Source organism: Hemicordylus capensis, chromosome 4, assembly GCF_027244095.1.
Source record: "Hemicordylus capensis ecotype Gifberg chromosome 4, rHemCap1.1.pri, whole genome shotgun sequence".
Taxonomy (NCBI): domain Eukaryota; kingdom Metazoa; phylum Chordata; class Lepidosauria; order Squamata; family Cordylidae; genus Hemicordylus; species Hemicordylus capensis.
Window position 1 is genome coordinate 54,737,508 of NC_069660.1, and position 25,782 is coordinate 54,763,289.

At 44.0% G+C, this 25,782-nt stretch overlaps 1 protein-coding gene across 2 annotated transcripts in view; it reads left to right on the forward strand.

Annotated features, from left to right (window-relative positions):
* TSPAN2 (tetraspanin 2) overlaps nucleotides 1-25,782 on the forward strand; it is a 103,131-nt gene that overhangs the window by 31,273 nt on the left and 46,076 nt on the right. For both annotated transcript variants that reach the window (XM_053248927.1, XM_053248926.1), the window contains exon 2: nucleotides 12,275-12,377. In XM_053248927.1, the coding sequence (XP_053104902.1) occupies nucleotides 12,275-12,377 (103 nt within the window). The remainder of the gene's footprint in view (nucleotides 1-12,274; nucleotides 12,378-25,782) is intronic.

A 25,782-nucleotide genomic window follows, 5' to 3' on the forward strand; every position in this document is an offset into this window, starting at 1 on the left:
GCAGAAATAAGAAGAGGACAGTACCAGCAATGATCCCCCAAACCCCCAAAACGGTCAAATATTTGCCCCAAAATAATAATTTTTAAAAGAGCCACAAAATGTCTCTCCTCTGGAAAATGGTAGCTGGAAATGACTTTGGAATTCATTTGTGGATCATTTCCGGCCACCCAAAACTGTGGATAGGCAAATTCCACTTATTTTTCTGTACATGCATAATGAAGCTGGGTCTCTAAGATCCAACTGCATATATGCGAAACCACAGTTATGGAGTTCGTGGATAATGAGGGCCCACTGTATATATATGCTAAGTGTTGTTATTAAGAAATAAAATTGATCTGCATCCACAGTGTTTCTTTGCATGTGCATGCACACGTGCATCCTCTTGATTGCCTTCTTTCCCCACTCACAGTTTTCCCAGATGCACCTGGTTCATGCTGGGTGAAGAATGATGCTGGAATAGATGGGCCTTTTGGCCTTATCCAGCAGGGCTTTTCTAATGTTCTTATTATTACTATGGATCAAATGTTACTCTAGCCCTCCCCACCCACTCCTCCCACCCTGCTCACATGAGACAACCTGAGGTGAGACGATCAATCATTAAATTCATCATTAAAAAAAACAAATGAACAGTCTCTTTTGATTTTGTACATAGGTGTCCTGCTGTGTCTCTTTTTCTATGCCTGACACTCCTGGTTTATCTTGTTGGTTTTGTTTTTGATTAGCCTAAGGTTGCAACAGGAAATAAACTATTAAGATAGAATACATTTTGCTTTTCTTCCTTAAACATGCTCTTATGTTGTGGTGGGAAAGCATGGAATTGATGGCTCCCTCTAGACCTGCTTTGGTGAATGTCAAACACAAGAAGGCTCCCATTTCCCACCATTTTGGCTGTGGGGTTCCTACCCCCCCCCCCACCAGCCAAAATGGCACCTATTCCTTCTAAGTGACTTTGTCTTGGAGTCCTGACACCAGATGCCTCTGAATACCAGTTGCAGGGGAGCAACAGCAGGAGAGAGGGCATAACCTCACCTCTTGCCTGTGGGCTTCTCATAAGCATCTGGTGGGCCACAGTGGGAAGCAGGCTGCTGGACTAGATGGGCCTTGGGCCTGTTCCAGCAGGGCTGTTCTTATGTTTTCCCAGCTGCCCCATTCTCATGCCTGCTGTGCAGACAGGTCTGTGCTTTGTAGAGTTGCAGAGCAGCCCAGCAGGGTCCCTGAAAGAGTTCTTGGCAGCGGAGCAGGGAGCTCGGCTCTCGGCCAATTGCTCAGGCTCACTGGGAGTGCACTGTTAGGTGAAATTGCCAACAGGGGTGTTTGTTTTCACTTGGATCCATGATGATGTAAAGGGAATTATTTGCCATTGGTAATTTCTGTCTGCTCTAAGCAGCTTGTTTCCTGGAACCACACTATTTGTTATGGTCGGTAGATTATACAAATAAAGAAGGCAGCTCTAAGACTCTCCTATATATGCAAAGGGCGTCAGCACAAGGGGATTGTTCCTTTCCCTTCTGCTAGTAGTTTTTCTCCATCTAGCAGAGGGAGAAAGGAGCAATCCCCTTGTGTCCACTGGTGGCAAAGGTGTAATAATGTGTATGGGGAGCAAGGATTCCAGTGTAGGTAAAAGTGCTGCTGAGTTAGAAATGCATGTTTCAGCTCTTCCTCTAGTAATCCTCTCATCCATGGGGAATTGGGAAGGGAAGAGAATAATCTTGAAAGGGATGCTCTCAAAATTGGCTAAATGGTTCTTTATTCTCCTCTTCGGTTACCATTAGACTGGTAAACATATTAGGACTTTTTGAGAGCATCCCTTTCAATCAATCTCTTCGAGGGATGGACTTTACTACCAGCTAACGTGCAGCCAGTTATCCTACAAGGACTTCATTGAATTGTCATATATACCTTCTCATGTGCTTTTAAAATATGTTTTTTTAATGTATGATTATAACTATAAATGTAATGTATATAATCTTTTACACTTACTACAACCTTGGAATTAAATACATTAGCATTTTGATTTAGGATTCTCTTGTGTCTGCTCACACCCATGACATGCATCAGAAAGTAGAGGCTGCCTCTGCTAAACAGGAGGTAATTGGAGTGTATACATGCACAGGAGAAGAAAATCCCTTTTTGCTTTCTCACTATTTTGAGCTGGTCTCAGTATAATTGTACTGACCTGTATTTTCGAGCAGAGAGTCCCCTCTGCCTGTAAGCTCTTGTAAGGAAAGCTCCATGTTGAAAGACAGAGAAGGAATCAGTTGTGACTGATGGAATGGCATCTTGGTGATGGGTTTGGACAGCCAAATCCACTTAAAGAGACTTTGTATTTGCCTTGTTAGGCTCCTGTGAGGGCCTTTGTTGTTGGGATAGTCTGAAGGGCTGCTCACTCTCTGAATAGGCCACTCATTCCCTTGTCAAGTCTAAGGACTTCTTCAGTAACTTGTCAAAGGCAGATTCTTTAAAGAACATATCTGGAGCTTGCCCTTTGTAGCTTTCTGTGGCATGGATTCCCTCAAATACAGCTCACACCAAATTGTCAGGCAGAGTAACTTACACATATGAGATAAGTAATAATCTCCTTCACAGTACTGTAGAGCAATAATATCTCAGTGTACTTGGGTGGGGGGGGAAGGACCGTTACCGGGCATGTCCAAAATTGGTGAGTTGGCTCCTGGCATGAAAGAATTCAGCCGGGCTTGTGATTTCCTGCTGGTGCGACTGGGTGATATCTGAGCATCTGGAAGTTTTTCACACCCAGCTTTTAGTTTGCATCTCCAGAGTGGAAAGGGTGCATTCACAAAGCGGCCAAATTTACCCCGAATTCCCAGCAAACTGTCAGGAAGCACTTCACACACAATTCGGGTTTTTCATTGCACTTTAGAGTGTAGCCCGATTTATATCAGGGTAAAAAAACACCACTTTTTGTGTCGTTGGGGGGGGGGGCAACTTTGAACTCACAGTAAAGCCTCACAGAAAACCCGTGGAAAAGCCTGCTGTCTGCAAAAGCTCCTGGTGACTAAGGCATTCTGTTCCTACAAACAAAGAAATGTGTTGGACTTGCAGTCAAGAGCACTGGATTTTGTTGAGGCTGGCGCAGGGAGTTAGGTAATTTGCAGCATCATTGGGGAATAACTGGAGACTTGAAGGCAGCAGAGAAAAGAAACCCTCTGAAGCAAATTTCTAGCTGGGCAGGGCAGCAGGGCTAGCTTTATTTCACATGTGTATGGCTCAGTGAGAAAAATGTCCTGCTGGGTCAGTCAGAAAGGAAAAGGAAGGGTAAGGAACTTTCTTTGGGGTGGGTACTTCCATTTTGCATACCTTTTGAGAAACTGTTATTGCAGACAAGAATAACTGCCATTCAAAGAACTTGTTACAATGGCAGAGCTGCAGTGTGTGCTGCTTTAAAAAAAAACTTGAGACCCAGGCGTGTCACTATAATTGAACAGGGGCGGGGGACAAATGTCTCTGGCCCAATGAGGAGTGGGGCACCACTGGCTAGGAAACAGCTTCTGCTTCGCTTTCCCTTCCCACCTCCCTAACTCATTGGCAAGCTGCTGGCTCCTTATCGGAGTGTGGAGAGTGTGTAATATTATTTGAATGGAAGTGAGAGAAAGGGCATATCAAGAATGTTAGTTCTATTGTTCTCCCTATTTTTTTCATCCCTGTGTGGAATGAGAGAAGAGGGGAGAAGAAGGCAGGGGGCCCAGGGGCCATCTTTTCTTTCTTTCTTTCTTTCTTTCTTTCTTTCTTTCTTTCTTTCTTTCTTTCTTTCAACATATTTTTATTAAATATATTTTTATACCGCCCAAAACTTACATCTCTGGTCAGTTAAAAACAGAAAAGTTAAAACTTTAGTTAAAACATAAATGACAACAAAGAAATTAAAACATTGATTAGGATAAATGACAGCAAAAAGTTAAAACTTTACAACAATTTAAAACCTTAAAACAATATTTTAAAACAATGTTAAACTATTAAAATGGTATTTAATTAATTTAATTAATGTTGCTAGGGTTGCCAACATTTCATTACCAGAATGAGGGACACAAGTTTTTTGGGGGGGGTGTGTCTGGCTGGGGGGCCGGCAAGTGTATGCAGTGGTAATCAAGAGCCTGAGTATCATTGACTTGTATGTAATTGAATTATATGCTATTGAATAGTGCCAGCATTGTTATTATTTAGAACATATTCATTTTATACCACTTTTCAACCAAAAACTTCTCAAAATAAGAAGCTGTTTGCCCCGCCACCAAAATGAGGGACAAATGCTGTCCCTATAGGGACCAACATTTCATCCCTGAAATGAGGGATGTCCCGTGTAATGAGGGACAGTTGGCAACCCTACTTGTCGCAGAGCCCACTGCAAGCTTGCTACACCCCTGATGAGACCACTAGAAAAAAGCCCTCTTTCGCCTCGGAGGGATGAGGTACATCTCTGCTGTGGTGCCAATGAGTACAGTACAGAGTTGTGAGGTTGGTGTCACTCGACTGCAGCTGGGAAGCAACAGCAGCAGTACAAAGCTGTGTTGTGTGGCCTTGCAAAAGCACTGGCTATTGTGTCTTGTTCAGTCACTCTGTGCCATGAAAGAAGACTGGGTTGGCTCCCCCTCCCCTGCCCGCCTGCCTCCACTCCCTTCAACATGTTTGGAGATAACATATTCCCTGTATCAAGCCCTTGTGACTGTTGCAGGGCTGGGCTTCCTAGCGAAGGAATTGCTCTCCTTCCACACAGGAAAAAGCTGGGTATGGTTTTAATAAAAGTTCTCCTCCATTCCTCTTATTAGCAGAGGAATTTAACTCTCTTGATAAGATACTTTGATAATTAACCCACAAAATGGACCGCTCTCTTGGGTGGCTTTAAAAGGGGACTAGACAAATTCATGGAGGATAAGACATGGTGGCTACATGTAAGGGAAACCAACTGGAATTGGGCTGAAGTGAATTCTAGGCAAAAGATCTATACAGTCTGAAGAGAAAGCTGAAGTGGATTCTAAACGAAGCTCTTGTTATGGTGGCCCTATGGAACTTTAAGTTTCAGAGGCAGTGCACCATTGTCACAGCCTCCGGTTGTGCTTGCTCCAGATTTTAGGGTAAGATGTTCAAACTCTGCATTCGTTCAGCACTGCTTCCAATTAAATTTCCAATTGAAATAGTGCTGTGCAACTGGCTGGACACTCTTTCAAGTCATTGTGCAACTGCTCTGTTGAATAACACCATTGGGGCTACATTCCACATTGCACAGCAGCCCTGGTGGGTCCCTAATGCTGGCATTTCACTATGAAGAATGTTGTCCATTAATTGTCCATTAATTCCGTTAGGTCTGACTAACATGGAATGAAGTAGAACTGTTATTTCTCATGGCTTGGAAATTATGGTTCTATTATTGCAGCCTAAAATCACATTTGCTTTTTTTGCAGCTCCATCACACTGCTGACTCATGTTCAGCTTATGATCAACGTCTTTTCACATGTCCTATTGCCAAGCCAGGTATTCCCCATTCTATCCTTTTTTAATTTGACTCGGCCTCTCTCCACCCCCAAATAAGTGCAGAACTTTGCATTTGTTTTTGTTGAATTTCATTTTGTGAGCTTCAGCCCAGTTTTCCATTATTTCAAGGCCATAAGAGCTGCATTATCACTGGTATCTTTTAGGAGACTTAAGATGCACCTGTTTTGTTTTTTTTTAAATTAGTTTTTAATTTTTGGATTGTTTTAAAATTAGGATGTATTTTAATTTGCTGTGAACTGCCTTGAGATATTGATTGCAGGCAGTATCTAAATATGCAAAATAAATACATATTGAATTGTATTCCTCTCTTCTTATATATTAGTGATCTCTCCAGTTCTGTGTCATCTGCAAAAACCATGAAAATTACCTTCATCCAAGTTAGGGATGTGAACTACTTATTTTGAAGAATAATAAGGTGAAGGAAATACTATTTCTACGGTTGCACGACATTGAACGTCAGGAATTTATGTCTTCGGCTAACAGAACCTGCTCTCCCCTACATTTTGGGATTCCCCCCCACCCGCAGGAGATAGAGGTGCAAATTATCTAACAACTCTTCACTTCTCCAAGTTTCGGGTTGCGTTTGCTCGGGCTCACTTAAATGTGCTGCCCTCCTCTCTTTTGGAAAGGAGGTTCACTAAGGACTCCTCAGTTACGGTTTTCTGCCCCTGTGGCTCTGGCCTCCTGGAAACAGTTACCCATGTTTTGTTATACTGTTCTGTGTATCAAGGTGTTAGAGAAGAACCTCCCCCCCCCCCCCCGTTAGTTAGATTTCCTGGGAGGTGTGAGCTTTTTTATATACAACTAGTAATTTTAAGCCTGTTAAAATAACGGGCGCTAGTAGGGTGCCCGGGCCGCTAGAAGAGTTGTGTAGAAATGTTTGCATGTTCACATCAGTGGGATGATACTTAACATACTTAACATTCTCAATCCCCTGTTCCCACTTCCGTCGGATTTTAGCTTGCAGGCTCCTTGGGGCAGAGGGTTGCCAGTCTTCTACCTGTCCAGCGCCATGCGCATTCCCAGGAGAGCAGCGCCCGGATTCACTGCAGCCATCCCTGAGGCGTATCTAGGGAAAATAGCGCCTAGGGCAAACACTGAAATTGCGCCCCTGTCCAAACATCTGACACCCATTTTTCAGATAAATTTACCATAATATCAGCTGAAAAATACAAGTCAGGCTCGTTAATCTTTTAATCTTTCAAAAACTATTTTAGCAGTGGACTTTAGCAGTGGACTTGGCGCACACCCAAGGCTTTTATTATAGAGGATATTGCCTTGCGGACACAAACTGTGAGATCACAAAAGTAGTGGCCAAATTTTTTTATATTGCTATGAGATTAAGGTCTCAATTTTAGGAGTTGTTTTACTATTTTTAAAGTAATTTATCTTGGATGCTTTTATACTGCGTTATTGTGTTTAACTATCAGCCACTATTTGTGTATATTAGCTATATTTGTTGTTCTGGATTTTATCTTTTGGCTGGCCAATGGCTATAATAAAAAAAAAGTGAGGGATGTGTTAAGCGGCTCGAGGTCGAGCCAGTTTGCTATCAAACTGGGCCGGCTTGAGGGCTATTCGAACCCCGAACAGGCTTGAACTCGAGCCGAGCTAGGTTTCTAGTTTGGGAGCAGAAAACCAAACATGCCTGGTCTGGTTCGCGTCCGGTCCAGACTTGAACCAAACCAGGCAAACTGGTTTTGTGCACACCCCTAATCCAAGTCATTGATACAAGTGTAGAGGAGTATTGAGCCCAGGACAAGAATTCTGCAGCACTCCCTTCAAAACCTCCCTCCAGTCTGATGAGGATCCATTGATGAACACTCTTGGAGTACATTTTTGAAGCCAGTTGTGAATGGGAACGATCAGCATATTTTGTATGCACAAAAAGAAACTAAGGAACTGTCAGCATATTTTGTATGCACATAAAGCCTTGGGTGTGTACAAATGTAGCTGCAAATAAGAACTCACTGAGGCTGTTCTCAGGCATGGCCTAATCTAGGCTCAGGATGCCCAGGCCAGGTTAGGCTGTGCGGCACCTCGGCAGCAAACCCTCCAAAGAAGCCCTCAGGCTTTCACCTACCATATCAGGTCTCAGACACTGCAGGGCTCCTGGCCATCACCGGGGAGATCCCCCAAATACACTTCACACTCTCATGGTGCATTATGGCATTTCTGGGGGCTGAGATGATGCGTTCTGACCACTGACCCTCCGCACTGCCGGGGGCAGCCATTGTCTGTCTGGTTGTGCTATCCTTGTGCCCAGCATGGACCCAATGATCGTCTGCGGGGGAGGTACATGTCAGCAGACTTCCTCCTTGTGCACCCAGTAGCCCTTCTCACTGATCGTGAGAAAGGGCCCACTGTGTGTTTTTCTCCCAGAACTTGGGTCTCGCTTCCCCCCGCCTTCGCAATGCACTTTGCAGGCATACTGGCCAGCAGATTTTATGCTGATCAAGTAGTCTGACTTGCCCTCTCCCTATGCTTCAGCTGAGCTGTCTGCCATTTGTATTGTTAAAGCACCGCATGTACATTTGCTGACACACACATTTTTTGGAAGCAGAATCAATTTTTGAAAAACTGCTTCAAAAAGAAGGAGGAAATTGATAGTGATGTCCTGGACTTTTAGGCAATCAGCACTGTGTATAGCCAGCTTCTGCTGTGGACACACCCAACAGATTTCATGAAAGAAGATTATGAAAGAAGATTATTATATTCCATCTAGTAATATTTTAAGTTGTGTTGTTGGAGAAGTTTGTCCCAGTGGGGGATCCTGTAGAGAGTGTGGAGGGTGGAGTCAGAAAGGAAAAGGAAGTGTAAGGAGAAGGAGAAAATGGAGCTGCTGCTGAGTAACTCTTTAGTTAAATCTACTTAAGTTTTCTTTGTTTGTATGAGGGAAGCAGCTATAAAACATGTGGCAATGAGATTTTCAACCCCCTAAGCGTATGAGCTTGCAAAGCTTGTGAATGTTCCTGCCCCCTCATATCCTTGCATCACTGGGTCTACATTCCTGAACTGTTCTCTACTATTGCTGCTACTGATTGTTTCTCCACCTTCCTGAAGATGAAGAAACAACCACTGGAGGTACTTTCCTTATCAATTCTGGACTCTTTTGTTCACTGGATTCCCACTGCTGCATGACTCAGATCCCACCAGCACCTTTTAACTTGTCCACCCCAGGAGAACCTGCTCTTCCCGTTGTTTCCAAATGGAGGTCCTATTTCTGCAATTTCCTCTTCACCTTACAGAGCCACAATTTTACTCCAGCAAAGCAGAGACAATATTGCTTCACTGCTGGGCCTTGAAGGCCATTGAATATATAATAATTTGACCTTTCCTGCCAAATAGGAGATGCCAATTATAATTAGGCTGCTCTTCAAGACTTAGATTATCATTTCAATCCTACTTTGAATGTGGTTGCAAATTCTGCTCTAGATTCCAACTGCCTAGATAATCTATTGATCAGTATGTCACAGCATTGTGTGCCTTAGGTATAACTTGTGAGTTTACCAACTTTACTAATAAAATTATCAGGGATCAGATTGTTATAAAAACAAAATGCTTCAAACTGTGTGAAAAACTACTATTGGAGCTACTACTTAGAAAATGTTACAGAGATAGCTAGGAGTGGGTAAAATGCTGCATGAAATTGCTCTCTTTGGTACCCCAAAACTAACCTCTTGAAATCCAGGTTATTCAGTCTAAATCCTTCCAAACCCAATCTTCTTTTATGGCACTGGACCAGAAAGTGGCAGCACAAGAAAGGAGGCGCTGCCAATGCTAGTGGTGTAGAGACTCTGCCAACAAAGCCAATTTTGCTCACTGTCCTGCACAGAAGGTCACTTGCAACATGTGCAAAGTTCTCACAAATACACAGCCTTCATTATCCCGGAGGGTCTTTTTCAATACAAAAGACTGCCCTTTGTATTAGTCTCTGCAGCTTTGGTATTTCAGTGAATGATGCATGCTATTTTTGGATTATGGATAGCATCACTTACTTTCAGAATGACATTTTAGTGTATGGCAGAACCATTGAGTAGAATGGTGTTAAACCAATAGAAGTCTTAAGAAAACTCTGACAACATGGACTTACTATCTCTGCAAAGAAATGTTAGTTTTGCACACACTCGGTGACGTACTTGGGTCACACAATATCTCAGAATGGTGTACATCCCAAAACAGCTTTGGAGAATGCTTATCTTGGAAGCACCAGAGCCACACAACAAGAATGCACTTCGATCATTTTTAGGGCTCTGTATTACTCTAAATTTGTTAGACAACTTGCCTTCAAAGTTGCTCCATTGCGTTGTCTTCTTAAAAAATAACATAGCATTGAACTGGGATGCATCCTGCAAGTCTAGTTTTCAGATTCTCAAACTGGCCATTGCAAAGAGCCCTGCTCTCACTTCTTTTGACACCAACAGGCATACTATTGTAACCACGGATGCTTCTGAATATGGTTTGGGTGCTTTCTTGACCTAGCCAAAAGGGGACAGGGAAGTTACAGCTGCCTTTTGCTTCCAGAGTGCTTACTGCATCAGAGAAGATGTATTCTGTCATTGAAAAAGAAGCTCTAGCATGTTTCTGGGTGGTGAGGCACTTCAGGACTTACTTGTGGGGCAAAAAAATTCATTTTACAATCAGACCATATACCTCATCTGCTTTATTTAATACTCAGGGATCCAGTCAAGCAACCCCAAGAATAGCCAAATGGGTCACCAGACTTATGGATTTTGATTTCCAGGTGGAATATCTTCCAGGTCTTTGGAATACAACTGCAGATGGTTTATCCTGACTCCACTTCCAGGCCAAGAGGAGGTCCCAGAAGACGAAGATGAAAGAGTAGTAATGGTGCAAATAGCTTCATCCACTCATGGAGTGATCACATTTTCTGAATGGAAAGCAGCCCTCAGTGTTGATCAAGTGCTTCATGAACTTAAACTTACATAATTAATCAATGGTCATGCAAAAACAAGGTGCCGGAACATCTTCAACTATACATGCATGATGCAAGTGAGCTGTCTCTTCTCAATTAACTGGTGCTGAGGACTGATAGTTTGTTGGTGCCAACCTCCTTACAAGCAAAAGTGATCATAATGGCCCATGAAGGACATGAGTGTGACTTAAAGGCAGATCAGAGTTTTTTGGTGGCCAGGTATGGACAAACACACTGAAAATGTAATCCGGCACTGTATGACTTGTACTGTAATCACAGAAGACTTTTACCACTCTCTTGACTCCAGCAGAGTGTCCCAATGGTCCCTGGGGAAAACGTGCTCTGGATATAAGGGAGCATTTTTATAATCAACCTGTAAAGTAAAGATTTGTTCTAGTGATGGTGGATTACTATTTCAGGTGGCCAGAAGTTTCATTTGCTGACAATATTACTACAAACAAGGTGATTGAGTTCATGACTGCAGTTTTTGTGAGGGAAGTTCTTCCTAAAGTACTAGTGACTGACAGTGGGACCCAGCTTAAAATATATTGAGCAATATATTTGCACAACCATGGGTCTCTTTCCTTGTACCATTCTCAGGGAAATGGCTTAGTGGAAAGAATGAACAGATTAGTGAAAGCAAGTTTACAACTGGCTACTACACAACAACAACAATAACCCTGGAAAGAGGCAATCGGTGAAACTCTTATTGCTGATTGCACTACTCCCCCAATCTACTACAGGAAAATCACCTTTTGACCTCCTGAGAGGAGAAAAAGCTACCACCAAACTGATCCAATGGCAACAACTGATAGGACTTTCCATGCTATCTCACCCTGAAATGCAGAGATATGTGATTGAGTAAGGGAGTAGCAACAAAAATAGAAATTGTATGTAGATCAGAAATAGTGTGAAACAGCGAACATTTCAGGTTCGACTTTGTTCGATTACAGCTGCCTTATAAAGTGAGAAAGGGATTTTTCCAATATTCTGGACCAAAACAAATTGAAATGAGAGGAGATTCTGTCTTATTGGATGATGGAAGGAAGTGGAACAGTTCAAGACTTTCCAGCATGCATACTATGAGACAAGACAGAAGAGAGTCTGATCTCAAGAGAGAAACTGAAGAGGAATAGGATCTTACCTCTAGTTTTGACCTTGCAGATGAGGCTGATGCAAGTGATGAACAATCCTCAACACCAGAAGACAAAACAGTTCCTGAGCCCGAGAGCCTACGCCTTTGAGAAGTGTGCGTGACATGAGACCACCTTAAATACTTCAATACTTTGTCACTAGATTTTAAGTTAATTCAATTTTTGTTTTTTATAAAGGGGAGGGGTGTGTTGTATTCTATCTAGTAATCTTTTCTGTTGTGTTGAGAAGTTTGTCCCAGTGGGGGATCGGGATGCAGTGTAGAGAGTGTGTGGGGTGGAGTCAGAAAGGAAAAGGAAGGTGAAGGAGAAAATGGAGTTGTTGCTGAATAAATCTTTAGTTAAATCTACTTCAAGTTTTCTTTGTATGAGGGAAACAGTTATAAAACAACAGTATGTCTAAATGAAGCACATTGAATGCACTTCCACAACAGACTCACCACTGAAATCATGTTCATCTATTCATATCCTTGTTATCACAGCAATATTCATAGTTTTGGCTGCACTGCTAAAGGTGTGTTAGTGCTGGTAGCAACCTTTATATTGCAGCATGTGCAGGGGCCTCAGAATCCTCTGCCCTCGGAGTTTCCAGGAAGAACAAGCAGTTGTTTGCAGATTTTCTCTTCTTGCCAGGCCTTCCTTCGTTGTTAACCTTTTGGATTTTGTTTTGCTTTTCCAGTTGGCAGGCACAGCTGTTGTCGCATTTGGGCTATGGCTGCGGTTTGGAGGAGTAATAAGAGATTTAGCAACTGATGAAAAATCCCCACAATACTTTTATATGGGTAAGTTAAGTTCTGTCTAAATACTCACTGTGTAAAGAAGCAACTTCTGCAGCCACCCCCACCCCAATTTAAAAAACCGGGAAACCTGATACTATACATTTTCACAACACTAGTGATATTCTCTGACAACTCTCATATTAGCGTGCTCAATTATTATTTTACAGCAATAGGAGCAGAAGAGGGTGGGACCAAGGGCTCTCTAGGGGCCAGACATGCACATCTGTGTGATATCAAATACTGTACAGTGTAGGAGAAACAACACAGAAAGGCCAATATGTCACATATTCAGTGCTAACAATCCCTCACAGACAACTAGAAAACCAAACTTCTGTGACTACATCATTTGCTTACATTCCAAGATATATGAAGTCAATTGCTGAGTTTTCCACATTGCAGACTTTCTCTCCCCCCACCCTTTGTTTTTTGTAGGGTTTTTGGGGGGGCAGGGAAGGGGGGTGGTCTGAGGTTCAGAACTTGAATCTCCAGTGCTGCATGTTACACATAGTTCCATCATTCTTTCTTTGGACTTCTTATATATGTGTGCGTGTTTATATATGCATAGGTATATACAGTAGTGCCTGGGGCTTCTAAATCCTTTCTCCAGTAAAAATGCCCTGTAAATTGCTTTTACCCCTTCGGTAGAAAAGATATAGGCACTCACCACATTTTATATACACATATATAGCTCTTTGAGATCAACCTCAAGGGAAACCAGTTCTTCTTGTCCGTTCCTGTTTACAGCAGAAGTCAGCCAGGGAGCACACGGATTGGCTGACCAGTGTGGTGTCAGATAGTCACTCTCCGCCTGCCCCTCCTGCCCCTGCTTTCAAGAGCAAGGTGTTTTTTGTTTATGTGGGATTTTTTTTTAAACTTCAAACAACTTGATTGGATTTTCTTTTCTGTCCTTTCTTTTGTTTACAAAAGAAAAGGAATCAAATGAATGTTCATTCATGCTGTGCTTTAAGATTTTGTTAAGGTTAACAACCTACTTGAAGGAGAGGGGAAGGGGCATGGCCCACTAAGAAACAGGCATTTGATTCACTAATCAGCATGTCTGTCAAATGGGTTGCCAAGATGGCAGAAGCCAGTCTTGAGCAGCAGGACGAAAAGGGCAGCAACCCATTATTTTAAGTTGGCCCACATGGTGCTCAAGCTTACACCAGCATTTCTCATCAGACTGCACTGCTCTTGGTGTCTGAGGAAGAGCTAGATGTCTTGAGCAGGAGTGCAAGTGCACAAATCTTTAAAGTTGCACACTGGCATTCCAGGAAAAACAACTGTAAAGATTTTTGTTTCTTAGATGTGCTGCAACAGAGTGGGCTGATTGGAAACACCAGTGTAAGCGAGCGCAGCACATGGGCCAGTATGGGTGTACACAGCCTATCGCTTATTTATTGCAGTGACAACTCCAGAAGACTTAGAGAGATCCGTACATAAGCAAATGCCCATGTAGACGTCTGCATGGGCAATATCCAAAAATAAGGACTGTGACAAAGCAGCATTAGATGCTAGTTATTTTAAACTTTCTCCACTGGATGTGGGATCTTGTGACAAAATTTATCATCATGTATGTTTCATCTTTAGCCAGTGCCAAATATGAAGGAAGGAAGGCATGAGCCATTATCCCATCTGCCTGCCCAAGATCAGCCAGTGAGGTCTAGGTCATCTGGCTGTCAAGAGAAAGAGAGAGAAATACTAACAAAGCTGAACTGATCCCAAAATTGAAAGGTAGCCAGTGGTATCCCAGACCCCCGATATTCTGTTGTCTCTCCAGAATTCCCTCCAGATAGCTTTACTGGTACTCAGAGGCATCCTGCCTCTGAGGCTGGAGGTGGCCTATAGCCCTCCGACTAGTAGCCGTTGATAGACCTCTCCTCCATGAAGTTATCCAAACCCCTCTTAAAGCCATCCAGGCTGTTGGCTGTCACCATATCTTGTGGCAGAGAATTCCACAAGTGGATTATGCGTTGTGTGAAAAAGTACTTCTGTTTGTTGATCCTAAATTTCTTGGCAATCAATTTCATTGGATGACCCCTGGTTCTAGTGTTATGTGAGGGGGGGGGATTTCTCTCTATCCATTTTCTCCACACCATGCATGATTTTATAGACCTCTATCATGTCTCTCTGCAGTTGTCTTTTTTCTAAACTAAATAACCCCAGGTGTTGTAGCCTAGCCTCATAAGGAAGGTGGTCTAGGCCCCTGAACATCTTGGTTGCCCTATTCTGCACCTTTTCCAGTTCTACAATGTCCTTTTTTAGATGTGGTAACCAGAATTGTATGCAGTACTCCAGGTATGGCTGCACCATAGTTTTGTATAAGGGCATTATAATATTAGCAGTTTTATTTTCAATCCCCTTCCTAATGATCCCTAGCATGGAATTGGCCTTTTTCACAACTGCTGCACATTGAGTCGACACTTTCAACGGGCTGTCCACCACAACCCCAAGATGCCTCTCCTGGTCAGTCACTGACAGCTCAGATCCCATCAATGTATACTTGAAGTTGGGGTTTTTCGTCCCAATTTGCATCACTTTACATTGCCAACATTGAACCGCATTTGCCATTTTGTCACACACTCACCCAATTTGGAGAGATCCTTTTGGAGCTCCTCACAATCTGTTTTGGATTTCACTACCCTAAAGAGTTTGGTATCATCTGCTAATTTGGCCACCTTGCTACTTACCCCTACTTCTAGATCATTTATGATTGATTGATTGATTCTTGCGGATTGATTATTTATTTATTTAAGATATTTCTACCCCGCCTCTCAGAGGTGGCAGTTCTTCTTAGCCGCTACTTGTTGAAGTGACAAAAAGCATTTCAAAACAATATACATAATACTATGATAAAAATTTAAAATAGTATAAAAGCTATACATAATACAACAGATGCAGCAATAGCAATAAAACTGGCCATAAAATTGGATTCCATTAAATGCTAAAGAGAATAAAAAGGTTCTCAACTGCCATCTAAAAGCAGTGAGAATTCGTGCCCAACAAACCGAAATGGGTGGAGAGCTCCAAAGGAACGGCGCCTCAACTGACAAAAATCCTGCCAATTTAACATTTATATGATTCTCAGGGCCAAATTAGACATTAGGCTAAATGCATAGATTTTAAGGTAGCCTGAAGGCAGTTTCCAGCAGGAGAACAATGCAAGGGAGAAAGGTTTAAAGAACCGCATACACACATTGCACCATGGTCCCAGTCCAGATAATCCCTCCGCTTTTTGTGTTTGGTTTTTTTGGTGTGTGTGTTTTAAAGAGATGTTGCTCTTCTTAAACACATATTTTAATTACACATTTAGGGCAGCATATAGTTTCACTGACAGTGGGGATGGGCAAAGAGATTACTGTGTCTTCCTGGGATTCCCATCGAAGAGAGCCCCTGGTGGCGCAGTGGTAAAACTGCCGCCCTGTAACCAGAAGGTTACAAGTTCGATCCTGACCAGGGGCTCAAGGTTGACTCAGCCTTCCATCCTTCCGAGGTCGGTAAAATGAGTACCCAGAATGTTGGGGGAAATATGTTAAATCATTGTAAACCGCTTAGAGAGCTTCCAGCTATAGAGCGGTATATAAATGTAAATGCTATTGCTACTATTGCTATTGCTATTGCTATTTGATAGCAGAATAGCATTATCTAGCAGGAAAAATGGATAAGCCAGCAAACCTAATACAAAAAGAGGCTGTTCTCACCAGCGGCCAAGCCTGGGCTTGGCTGCCCGTGAGAACCACCAGGATCCGCAAGGATCCTGGCAGTGCCAGAGTGCTAAACGCAACGTTGAAGCCCGACTCGTAGCTAACCCTAACCCTTAACCCAGCTCCCAGGATCATGTGTCAGCACAGGCTACTGCACGCAGCAGTTGATGCACTGTGGGATACCCAGAGGCTGGGATAAGGAGTCCTGGCCTCTGAGCGATCCGCCCTGCTCCATGCTGCATGGAGCAGTGAGGATCATGTGGGAGTGCAGGATGTGCTCCCACCAAGGTCAGGATGTTTGTCTGGCGGAAGGCAAGTTTTGCAAAGCCCCCCCCCCCCCGCCCACCTGCTTGTCCGCCCAGTAGAATGTGTGGTGATGTGAATGGCCCCAAAGTTTGATTAAAACAAAATAAAAATTATAACAAAATTTGATTTATAGACTGAAATGATTCAAGTAAACAGCAACAGTGACTCCTTCCCATATGGGGATTGGTACTTCTCAAATGGCTTTTGTATGATCAGTCAGTCTCACATTTATTACAATGCCTCTGTATGATGAGAGCTCTGTTTAAGTACTTCCTTGAAAACAATGATTACAAATAATAATAATAAGCAAACAATGATCCAGGAAAACCTTTAAAAACCTGTTCTGTTAAATAGAATGTCAAATAGCTTGTGGACAGTTGGCAGAAATCTTCACCACAAGAAGTCAAGCCACCTTGTAACCTAGTTTACATTGTCAAAAATAATAAACCTTGCTATTCTGCAGTACAATAATGGCCAAATAGATGATTCAAGCATAATTGGTATGGCACGGTCTTCATAGGCCTTAAACTAGATTGGATTTCAGTTTCCTTGCAGGCTAAGAATTATGTCCAACTAGAATTGCCACGCTTATAACAGGTCAACAAGGAAAGTCATGAATCAATGAAGCTGCATCTGATCACTGGTGTAATCCTTCTACACGGGCTATATCTCTGTTATGGATATGCAAGCTGGCTTGATTCGACCTGGGCTCAAAGGGTTCGGGGTCAAACAGAACTGGGAGCAAATCAAACCAAGCTGGCTCAGAACTCTACTAGTAAAGCGGAATCCAGTAAGGATTCCCCTTTACCAGGAAATGGGAAGGGGGGCAGGGGACTTCCCTAAAAGTACAGCGAACTGTAGGGGAGTAAAAAAAGTATCTTAAAAGTGCCACTGCCAGCAGTGGCGGCAGCCATGGGGGGTGCCTCCCCCCACCCCTGATGGCCTCCCCCTGAGTAACCTGAGCCAGAAGAGACCATTTTAGTGACCTCCAAGCCTGTGCAGAGGCCCAAACTGGGCCAGGCTACCGAGGGGGAGGACATTGGTGAGGTGGGGGGGAGCCACCACTACTATTAAGGTACTTTTTTTACTCCCCTCCCATCCGCTCTACTTTTAGGGACCCCCCACCCTTTTACTGGTAAAGTAATCCTCACCAGATTCCCTTTTACTAGTAGCTTCGAGTCCTTTTGAACAGACTCTGTTCAAACTCGAACTGTGTCCAATTCGACAGTGCACAGAACCAGACTGGGTCAAATACGGTTCAGATTCGAGCCAAACTGGCTCTGACAATTTTGTGCACATCTCTAATCTCTGTAGCTTTGTTGAAACACTACCAGGTCTGTCAAGACCTAGTGGGACACTCCTGTAGTCTAAGACAAATTACGAGAGAGAGAGAGAGAAAATACCCCAAAGTGGCTCACTGCATGAACCTGGAATAGGACTGAAGGAGCAACTGGGTGCGACACTTTCCAGTCCAAGTTGCTTCTCAGGCTCCACCAGCTTATGTGGTGGCATTCAGAGACATTCATCTAGTTCTGGGTCCAGCTGTACTTTTCTAAACTGTTTCAAGCGGGCATGCAATTCTGGAAGAACGTTAAGAGTTCTGGCCGCTTTTAGCTGACCACTGCAATTCTGAAGTATGAAGAGCCTTTTGCGGTCTTCATTTTTTCTCTTTGCTGGGGCAGCTGCTCAGGAACTTGGTGGAGGAAAGGGAATCAGATAATCAATGTGACAAGGAGATGTAAATCTGTTCAGTTACATTAAATATCTTTTTTCCTGCCTGTTTACATTGGCAACCTTACAGATATTCTTTGGCTCGGCACCACCAACAAGACCAGTCTAAAGGCAGTGCAACATTGCCTTCTTTGGACATTATTTTTGGTTATACAGTGGGCAGCAGCTCAACTGATTAGACACTTTATTTCCAAGTACACACTCTCCCATTCTCATTCAGGATTCAGCAGACTGCTTTTGATGGGGATCCTCTTTAAAATGCTGGTGACTTTCCTGGAACCCAAGAAATATACCTCTAATTAGAGTCTCTGCCAAGGTAGAGATTGTGCCTGTGGCTGCCTTTTTGGATGAAAGAGAAGGAAGTCTTCTCATAAGACTGAGCCTCCACAAGGAGGCTTCCTATTCTGTCCCTTTTATTCAAGAATGCAGGCATTCACAAGTGTTGTTGTTTTTTAAGTTATGCCTGGCTATGAAAGAATTTCAACAGAGATCTGTAAATTGCATGGTTGATTGAGTCTCCAGTTTCAGCTGTGCAGCCATGGTTGTACAGGAAAGTACGGAACAATATACAGAACAATATAGCAAAGTATGGAACAATATACTTTCAGCTATATCTATTTTCTCACTATATGTAGAGATGTATGTACTGAAATTGTAGCCAGTTCTTACCTACCAACATATATTTCTGTTTCAACAGTGAATATCTGTTTCATCTGACACAATGCAACCAAACGGGGGGGTCTTACAAATTTGCTAGGATATGTTGAATTTTGAGATGTGCTATGGATACATAAACATACGTGCGCATTTCTCAGAATCTTGCAGGGAAATGCCTGTTCTGAAGTTAGTGGGTGCTACTGGATTCCTTGGGACATGGTTTGCTCACTATTACTGTACAAAACCCTTGTTCGTGTAAAATAAGCTGATTGACCTATTTTCCTCTATCAGCTGTTGAAGGATATAAGGCAAGCTTCAGTGGATCAGAGACAAAAAAAGGACATAGCCAGGGGAAGGAAGATACTGCAAAAATGGGACGAGAACCAAAGGTTATGATACTCAAAATGTTAGGATACTCTGCTGCTGCTTAGGTTAGCCTAGTCAGTATTCATGGAGCTGGTTGGAACTGGATGTCTGGAGTTCTCTGCTTTCTGTCTCCTGCTTATTTATGGAGGAATTTTCCTGGATCTGCAGTATTTTTGACTTTACAATAACTGATAATTACAGTCCTGTACTTTCCATTGAGCTGGCTTGTGCTGCTGTGCAGAGTCCCATCTCTGCCCACAGACAGGCCTTCTCTGCCCTCTTGGACAAATTGCACTCTGGCCTTGCTCTTCAAGCCAGGCCTCCACGCACTCATCTTTTCCAGCCACTGAGTCTGTCTCCTTAGCAACAGGCAGGCAGCTGTGCTAATAGCTCAGGCATGTGCCGAGGTGCAAGGTGTAGGGCCCTGCCAGGTGGGCTGAAATCCCTTGTGTTAAAAATACAGTGCGCAGGAGCCAGGCTGGCAGGAAATGCAGCTGTAGTGCCATAGAAACCAAACTGTTTGACCTCCACAGAATCTATCCACCTGCCAATCTGGGTATGAGTCAATATCTCAGGGAATAGAAATGTCAGTGATGGGTGGAAGGGGAAGAACCATCCTGGAGCGGAGCTCGCTATATTTAGCTAAGGTCCTGGTGTTCTCGTGGTTGCCTACAGAAGTGTCAGTGCTTTATTTCTCGGCCTTCATTTCGGTGTATACGTAGGGCTGCCACCCATTTGTAATTGCTCATATTTCAACTGCAGCAAAGTGTCTTGCAGCACTCTGAAAATAATGGAGCTGTAGGATCAGCTTCCATGGCTGACTTAGTTGGATACAAGGAAGAGAGGGGCCCCTCAAATGCTTCACTATGATCTTTAATACACAAAGTGCTGTTAAAGAGTTGGGCCTATTAAAGATAAATATCCTTTGTCATGGGCACTTAATAAAACATTTTAAAAAGAGGCTAGAGCCCGTTGGCCTCACCACCAGTTTGATACTGTTAAAATGCATTGGCTCTGTTAAAAATAACAGTGAGGCATCTGAAGGAGTGCTCTCTCTCTCCTCTCTCTCTCTCTCCTTTCCCATTGGGGCAACAGTAGCTGCTGCAGTTAGGTTGGGGTGGCAGAAACAAGCCATAGCTACACTAATCATTCACTCTTTCTGCCCCGCCCAGGCTGCCGATCTCTTCCTGTGCTTGCTCGCCCTGTCTCAAGCTGCATAGGCTGCAGGGGCAGAGCCACCATTGGGCCAACAGGTTCAAAGAACCCGGGCCAGTGGCCCATCAGGGGCCGCAAGAGCAGCCCCGACACGCCCCCCGTGTCTGCCATCAGAGACGCAGGGGCAGTAGTTTAGCTCCCAAGCGGGGGCTGCGCAGCCCCTTCAGGAGTTAAACAAAGGCTGGCGCTGCGAACGCAGCACCAGCCTAACTTGCTCCTGAAGGGGCCGCGTGGCCCCTTCAGGAGCTAAGACTGGCACTGTGTTCGCAACGCAGCCCAAGAGTGGCTCTTCCCTGCAGGGAAGAGCCGCTCCTGGGCTGCGCTGCGAACACAGCACCAGCCTTCGTCTAACTGCCAAAGGGGCCACGCGGGCCCTTAGGCAGTTAAGCTGCTTCTGATTCTGAACTCCCAAACGGAGCCTCAAGGCTCCGTTTGGGAGCCAGACCATGCCCCCCCATGCCTGATGTCAGACGCGGGGGCGTGGCTATCCCCTGCGTCTGATGTCAGATGCAGGGGCGGGGCTTTCGGGGCGCCTGCCGTGGCCGCACACAGGCCGCCGGCGGGCTGCCTACGCCCCTGATGGGCTGTCATTTGCCAAGTTGGGGGTACGAATTCCCAACCATGGAATTCCCATTCCTATCTCCAACCAAGCAAATGACAGCCCATGCAGCTTGGGGAAGGGTGAGTACAGAGGGAGAAATAGGCACCCTGTGAGGGGTGGAAAGAGTAAATGAGCAACGCACCTGTGGATTATTTTCCCCTCCCCACTCCCAGGTCATCTGCAGCACCACCAGCACCCCAGCTTGGTGGTGCCTACACCCTGCTCTAGGGACGTGCAAGCTGGCTCGACCTCATACCAATTGGGTTTGAGGTCTCGACTTCGGGCTGAACTGGGTTTGGCTCGAAGTTGAGCCACAGTGGTTCGGGCCCAGTTTGGGGGTGCCTGGCAAGTTAGAATTAGTTGACTTTTTAAGTTGGACTCATTGCTGGGTTCAGTGGCCACGGGTGGAAGCGGTGCTGCTGGGGCCTCTGACAGGTGCCTCCAACAGTTTGCCCTCCCCCCACAGGCCCCACCCCTCCCCGGTCTTCTGTGGGTCATTTCGGCCCTTTCTGAGTGCTTAGCAGCCATTTTTAAAGCCACCGTGCAAACGTGGGTCATTTGCATGGCCGGATCACAATCATTGTGTTTCACAGAGTGGCCCGCCAGGTGCCTCTGGGAAGCCCACAGGCAAGAGTTGAGGGCATGCCCTCTCTCCTGCTGATACTCCCATGCAACAAGTGTTTAGAGGCATCTTGCCTCTAAGGCTGGAGGTGGCCTGTAGTCCTCAGACTAGTAGCCATTGATAGACCTGTCCTCCAGGAATTTATCTAAACCCCTCTTAAAGTAATCCAGGCTGCTGGCTGACCCCACATCTTGTGGCAGAGAATTCCATAGGTTGATTATGCTTTGTGTAAAAGCAGAAGGTTGCCAGTTCAAATCCTACTGGTATGTTTCCCACCTATATTAGAAAGCAGTGATATAGGAAGATGCTGAAAGGCATCATCTCACACTGTGTAGGAGGAGGCAATGGTACACCCCTCCTGTATTCTACCAAAGAAAACCACAGAGCTCTGTGGGTGCCAGGAGTCGAAATCGACTTGATGGCATACTTTACCTTAAAAACACACTTCCTTTTTTTGGTCCTAAACTTCTTGGCGATCAGTTTCATGGGATGACCTCTGGTTCTAGTGTTATGAGAGAGGGAGAAAAATCTATCTATCAACTTTCAATACTAACACTATCAACTTTCTCAACATCATGCATGATTTTATAGACCTCTATCCTGTCTCCCTGTAGTCACCTCTTTTCCAAAAGAAAAAGCCCCAGGTGCTTTTTAGTACCTTTGCCTCATAAGGAAGGTGCTCCAGGACCATAATCATCTTGGTTGCCCTCTTCTGCACCTTCTCCAGTTCTGTAATGTGCTTTTTGAGGTATGGTGGCCAGAACTGTACACAGAACTCCTAATGTGGCTGCACCATAGTTTTGTATAAGGGCATAATTATATTCGCAATTAAAAAAAAAATCCCCTTCCTAATTATTCTAAGCATGGAATTGGCCTTTTTTGGCCTTTTTCACAGCTGCTGTATACTAAGTCAACACTTTTAACAAACCGTCCACCATGACCCCAAGATCCCCCTCCTGGTTAGTCACCAACAGCTCAGACCCCATATGTGAAGTATATGTGAAGTTGGGGGGGGGTTGCCCCAATATGCATCACTTTACACTTGCTAACACTGAACTGCATTTGCCATTTTGTTGCTCACTCATCCAGTTTGGAAATGAAACCCTCAGTTCCCCAGCTGTTAAATTCCTTAGACATGATAACACACAGTTCACTGACTGGCGGAGAGATAATGAATGAGGTGCAGGGGAGAGAGAAGGGGGAAACACCTGATTCTTCTCAGAGACTAAAAAACTTCATAGAATCGGCCAGTGCCTCCCAAGCATTAATGTCAGGTCTCAATTTGTCTATAAATAATACTTCCTTGATTGTAGAGAAATTACTGAGAACCTGAGAAATTACTGAGATGATTTTTCATCTGTGCCCATTTGTTTTACTTAACTGAGGATGGTGTGTCACACTGAAATGTCTTATGATTTCATGTTTACCAACTTTTAGTTTTTCTTTGCGTGCGCAATAAAAAGGTCTTTTTGTTGAGAGCTTGGAGTTAATATGCACATTGCATCACTGACATATCAACTTATTCCAACTTCTAGATCATTTATGAATAAATTTAAAAGCATGGGTCCTAGTACAATCCCTGGGGGACCCCACTTCTTTCTTTCCTCCATTTAGAGAACTCTCCGTTTATTGCTACCCTCTGTTTCCTGTCCTTCAGCCAGTTACCAATCCACACATGGACCTGTCCCCTTGTCCCAGGACTGCTAAGTTTTCTCAAGCATTTTTAATAAGGAACTTTGTCAAAAGTGTTTTGGAAGTCCAAGTATACTATTCAGCTGGATCACCTTTATTCACATGCCTGTTGACACTCAAAGAATTCCAAAAAGTTAGTGAGGCATGATTTACCTTTGCAGAAGCTATGCTGGTTCTCCTTCAGCAGGGCCTGTTCTTCTATATACTTAACAATTTTATCCTTGAGAATGCTTTCCGTAATTGGCCTGGAACAGACATTAAGCTAACCAGCCTGTATTTTCCTGGATCCATTTTTGAAAATCTGAGTTGCATTGTATACTTTCCAGTTCTTTAGTACAGAGCCGGATTGTAGAGATAGGTTATATATTTTTGCAAGGAGGTTGGCAGTTTCACATCTGAGTGCTTTAAGGACTCTTGGATGGATGCCGTCTTGCCCTAGCAATTTGTTAATTTTTCCCCTCAAACAGTTTAGAATGTCATCTCTCATCACCTCTATCTGACTCTGTTCTTTATCCTCTGTCCTTGAGAAGCTCAGTTCAGGCACAGGTATACAATCAATGTCCTCTGCTGTGAAGACAGATGCAAAGAACTTGTTTAGCTTCTCTGCAATCCCCATATCCTCCTTAATAATCCCTTTCACTCCCTCATCATCTAATGGACCAACCACCTCCCTGGCAGGTTTCCTGCTTCTGATGTATTGAAAGAAGTTATTTCCCTTGATGCTTTTAGCTAAATGTTCCTCAGATGGTCTCTTCGCCTTGCATTTCTTAAGCCAGAATTTGTGTTCCTTTCTCTTCTTTTCATTTGGGCAGAACTTTCAATTTCTGAAGGAATTTTTCTTCCTCTTTATAGCTTCCTTGACTTGAGTTCCTTCCTTGACTTGATTTTATAGCTTCCTTGACTTGACTAGAAGTGTGAGCACTGGAAGATATTCCCCTTAGGGGAATGGAGCCACTCTGGGAAGAGCAAAAGGTTTCAAGTTCCCTCCCTGGCTTCTCCAAGACAGGGCTGAGAGAGATTCCTGCCTGCAACCTTGGAGAAGCTGCTGCCAGTCTGTGAAGACAATTCTGAGCTAGATAGACCAATAGTCTGACTCAGTATATGGCAGCTTCCTATGTTCCTATGAGTTCTTAGCCATGCTGGTGTCCTCCTTGACTTGGTAGTACCTTTCCTCTTTTTTGGTATATATTCTAACTGCACTTCTATTATTTGTTTGTTTGTTCGATTTCTAGACCACGCTTACAGAATGGCTTAGGGCGGTTCACAAATATCATAAAACAGTTAAAATCAATCAATAATAGGGAATAAACATTTTAAAATGCAATAAAGCAGCTAAAAATAAATAAAACAATTAAAAACCTTATAAAAAACCCCATACATTAAAAACCCTTCAAAACAATTTAAAAACCCTGGAAGGCCAGGCTGAACAGGTAGGTCTTTAGGGCTCTCCTAAATGCCAATAAAGAATTCAAATTACGGATTTCTGCAGGGAGTGCCTTCCACAATCTAGGAGCGCCTACAGAGAAGGCCCGCCTCTGGGTCGCCACCAGACGAGCTGGTGGCAACTGGAGCCGGACCTCCTCAGACAATCTTAGCATGCGATGGGGAGCAAACTGAAGAAGGAGCTCTCTAAGGTAACCTGGACCTAAGCCGTTTAGGGCTTTAAAGGTAATAACCAGCACTTTAAATTTTGCCCGGAAACATATCAGCACCCAGTGTAACTGTTTCAAAACAGGCATAATATGGTCTCTCTGAGTTGCCCCGGAGACCAGCATTTTAAACTAACTGAAGTTTCTGAACTACGTACAAAGGCAGCCCCACATAGAGCGCATTACAGTGGTCAAGCCTGGAGGTTACTAGCTGGTGTACCACTGTTCTGTGGTCATCCTCCTCAAGGAATGGACGCAGCTGTCGAATCAGCCTAAGCTGATAAAAAGCACTCCTAGCCACAGTCTCCATCTGAGATACCAGGGTGAGGCCTGGATCCAGGAGTACCCCCAAGCTGCATACCTGCTCCTTCCAGGGGAGTGTAACCCCATCCAGCACAGGGAGATCTAACTCATCCCTCAGATTCTGAGCCCCTACAATGAGCACCTCCATCTTGCTTGGATTCAACTTCGTTATCCCTCATCCAGCCCATTACTGCCTGTAGGCAGGCATTTAGGGAATGAATGCCATTTCCTGATGAAGCAGATGAAAGAGAGAAATAGATTTGGGTGTCATCAGCATACTGATAACACCCAGCACCAAATATCCTGATGACCTCACCCAGCGGTTTCATGTAGATATTGAAAAGCATTGGTGACAGAATGGAGCCCTGAGGGACTCCATATAACAGCTCTCATTTAGAAGAGCCCAAAGGGCTCACAATCTAAAAAGAAACATAAGATAGACACCAGCAACAGTCACTGGAGGTACTGTGCTGGGGATGGATAGGGCCAGTTACTCTCCTCCTGCTAAATAAAGAGAATCACCATGTTGAAAGGGTGCCTCTTTGCCCAGTTAGCAGGGGGTAAC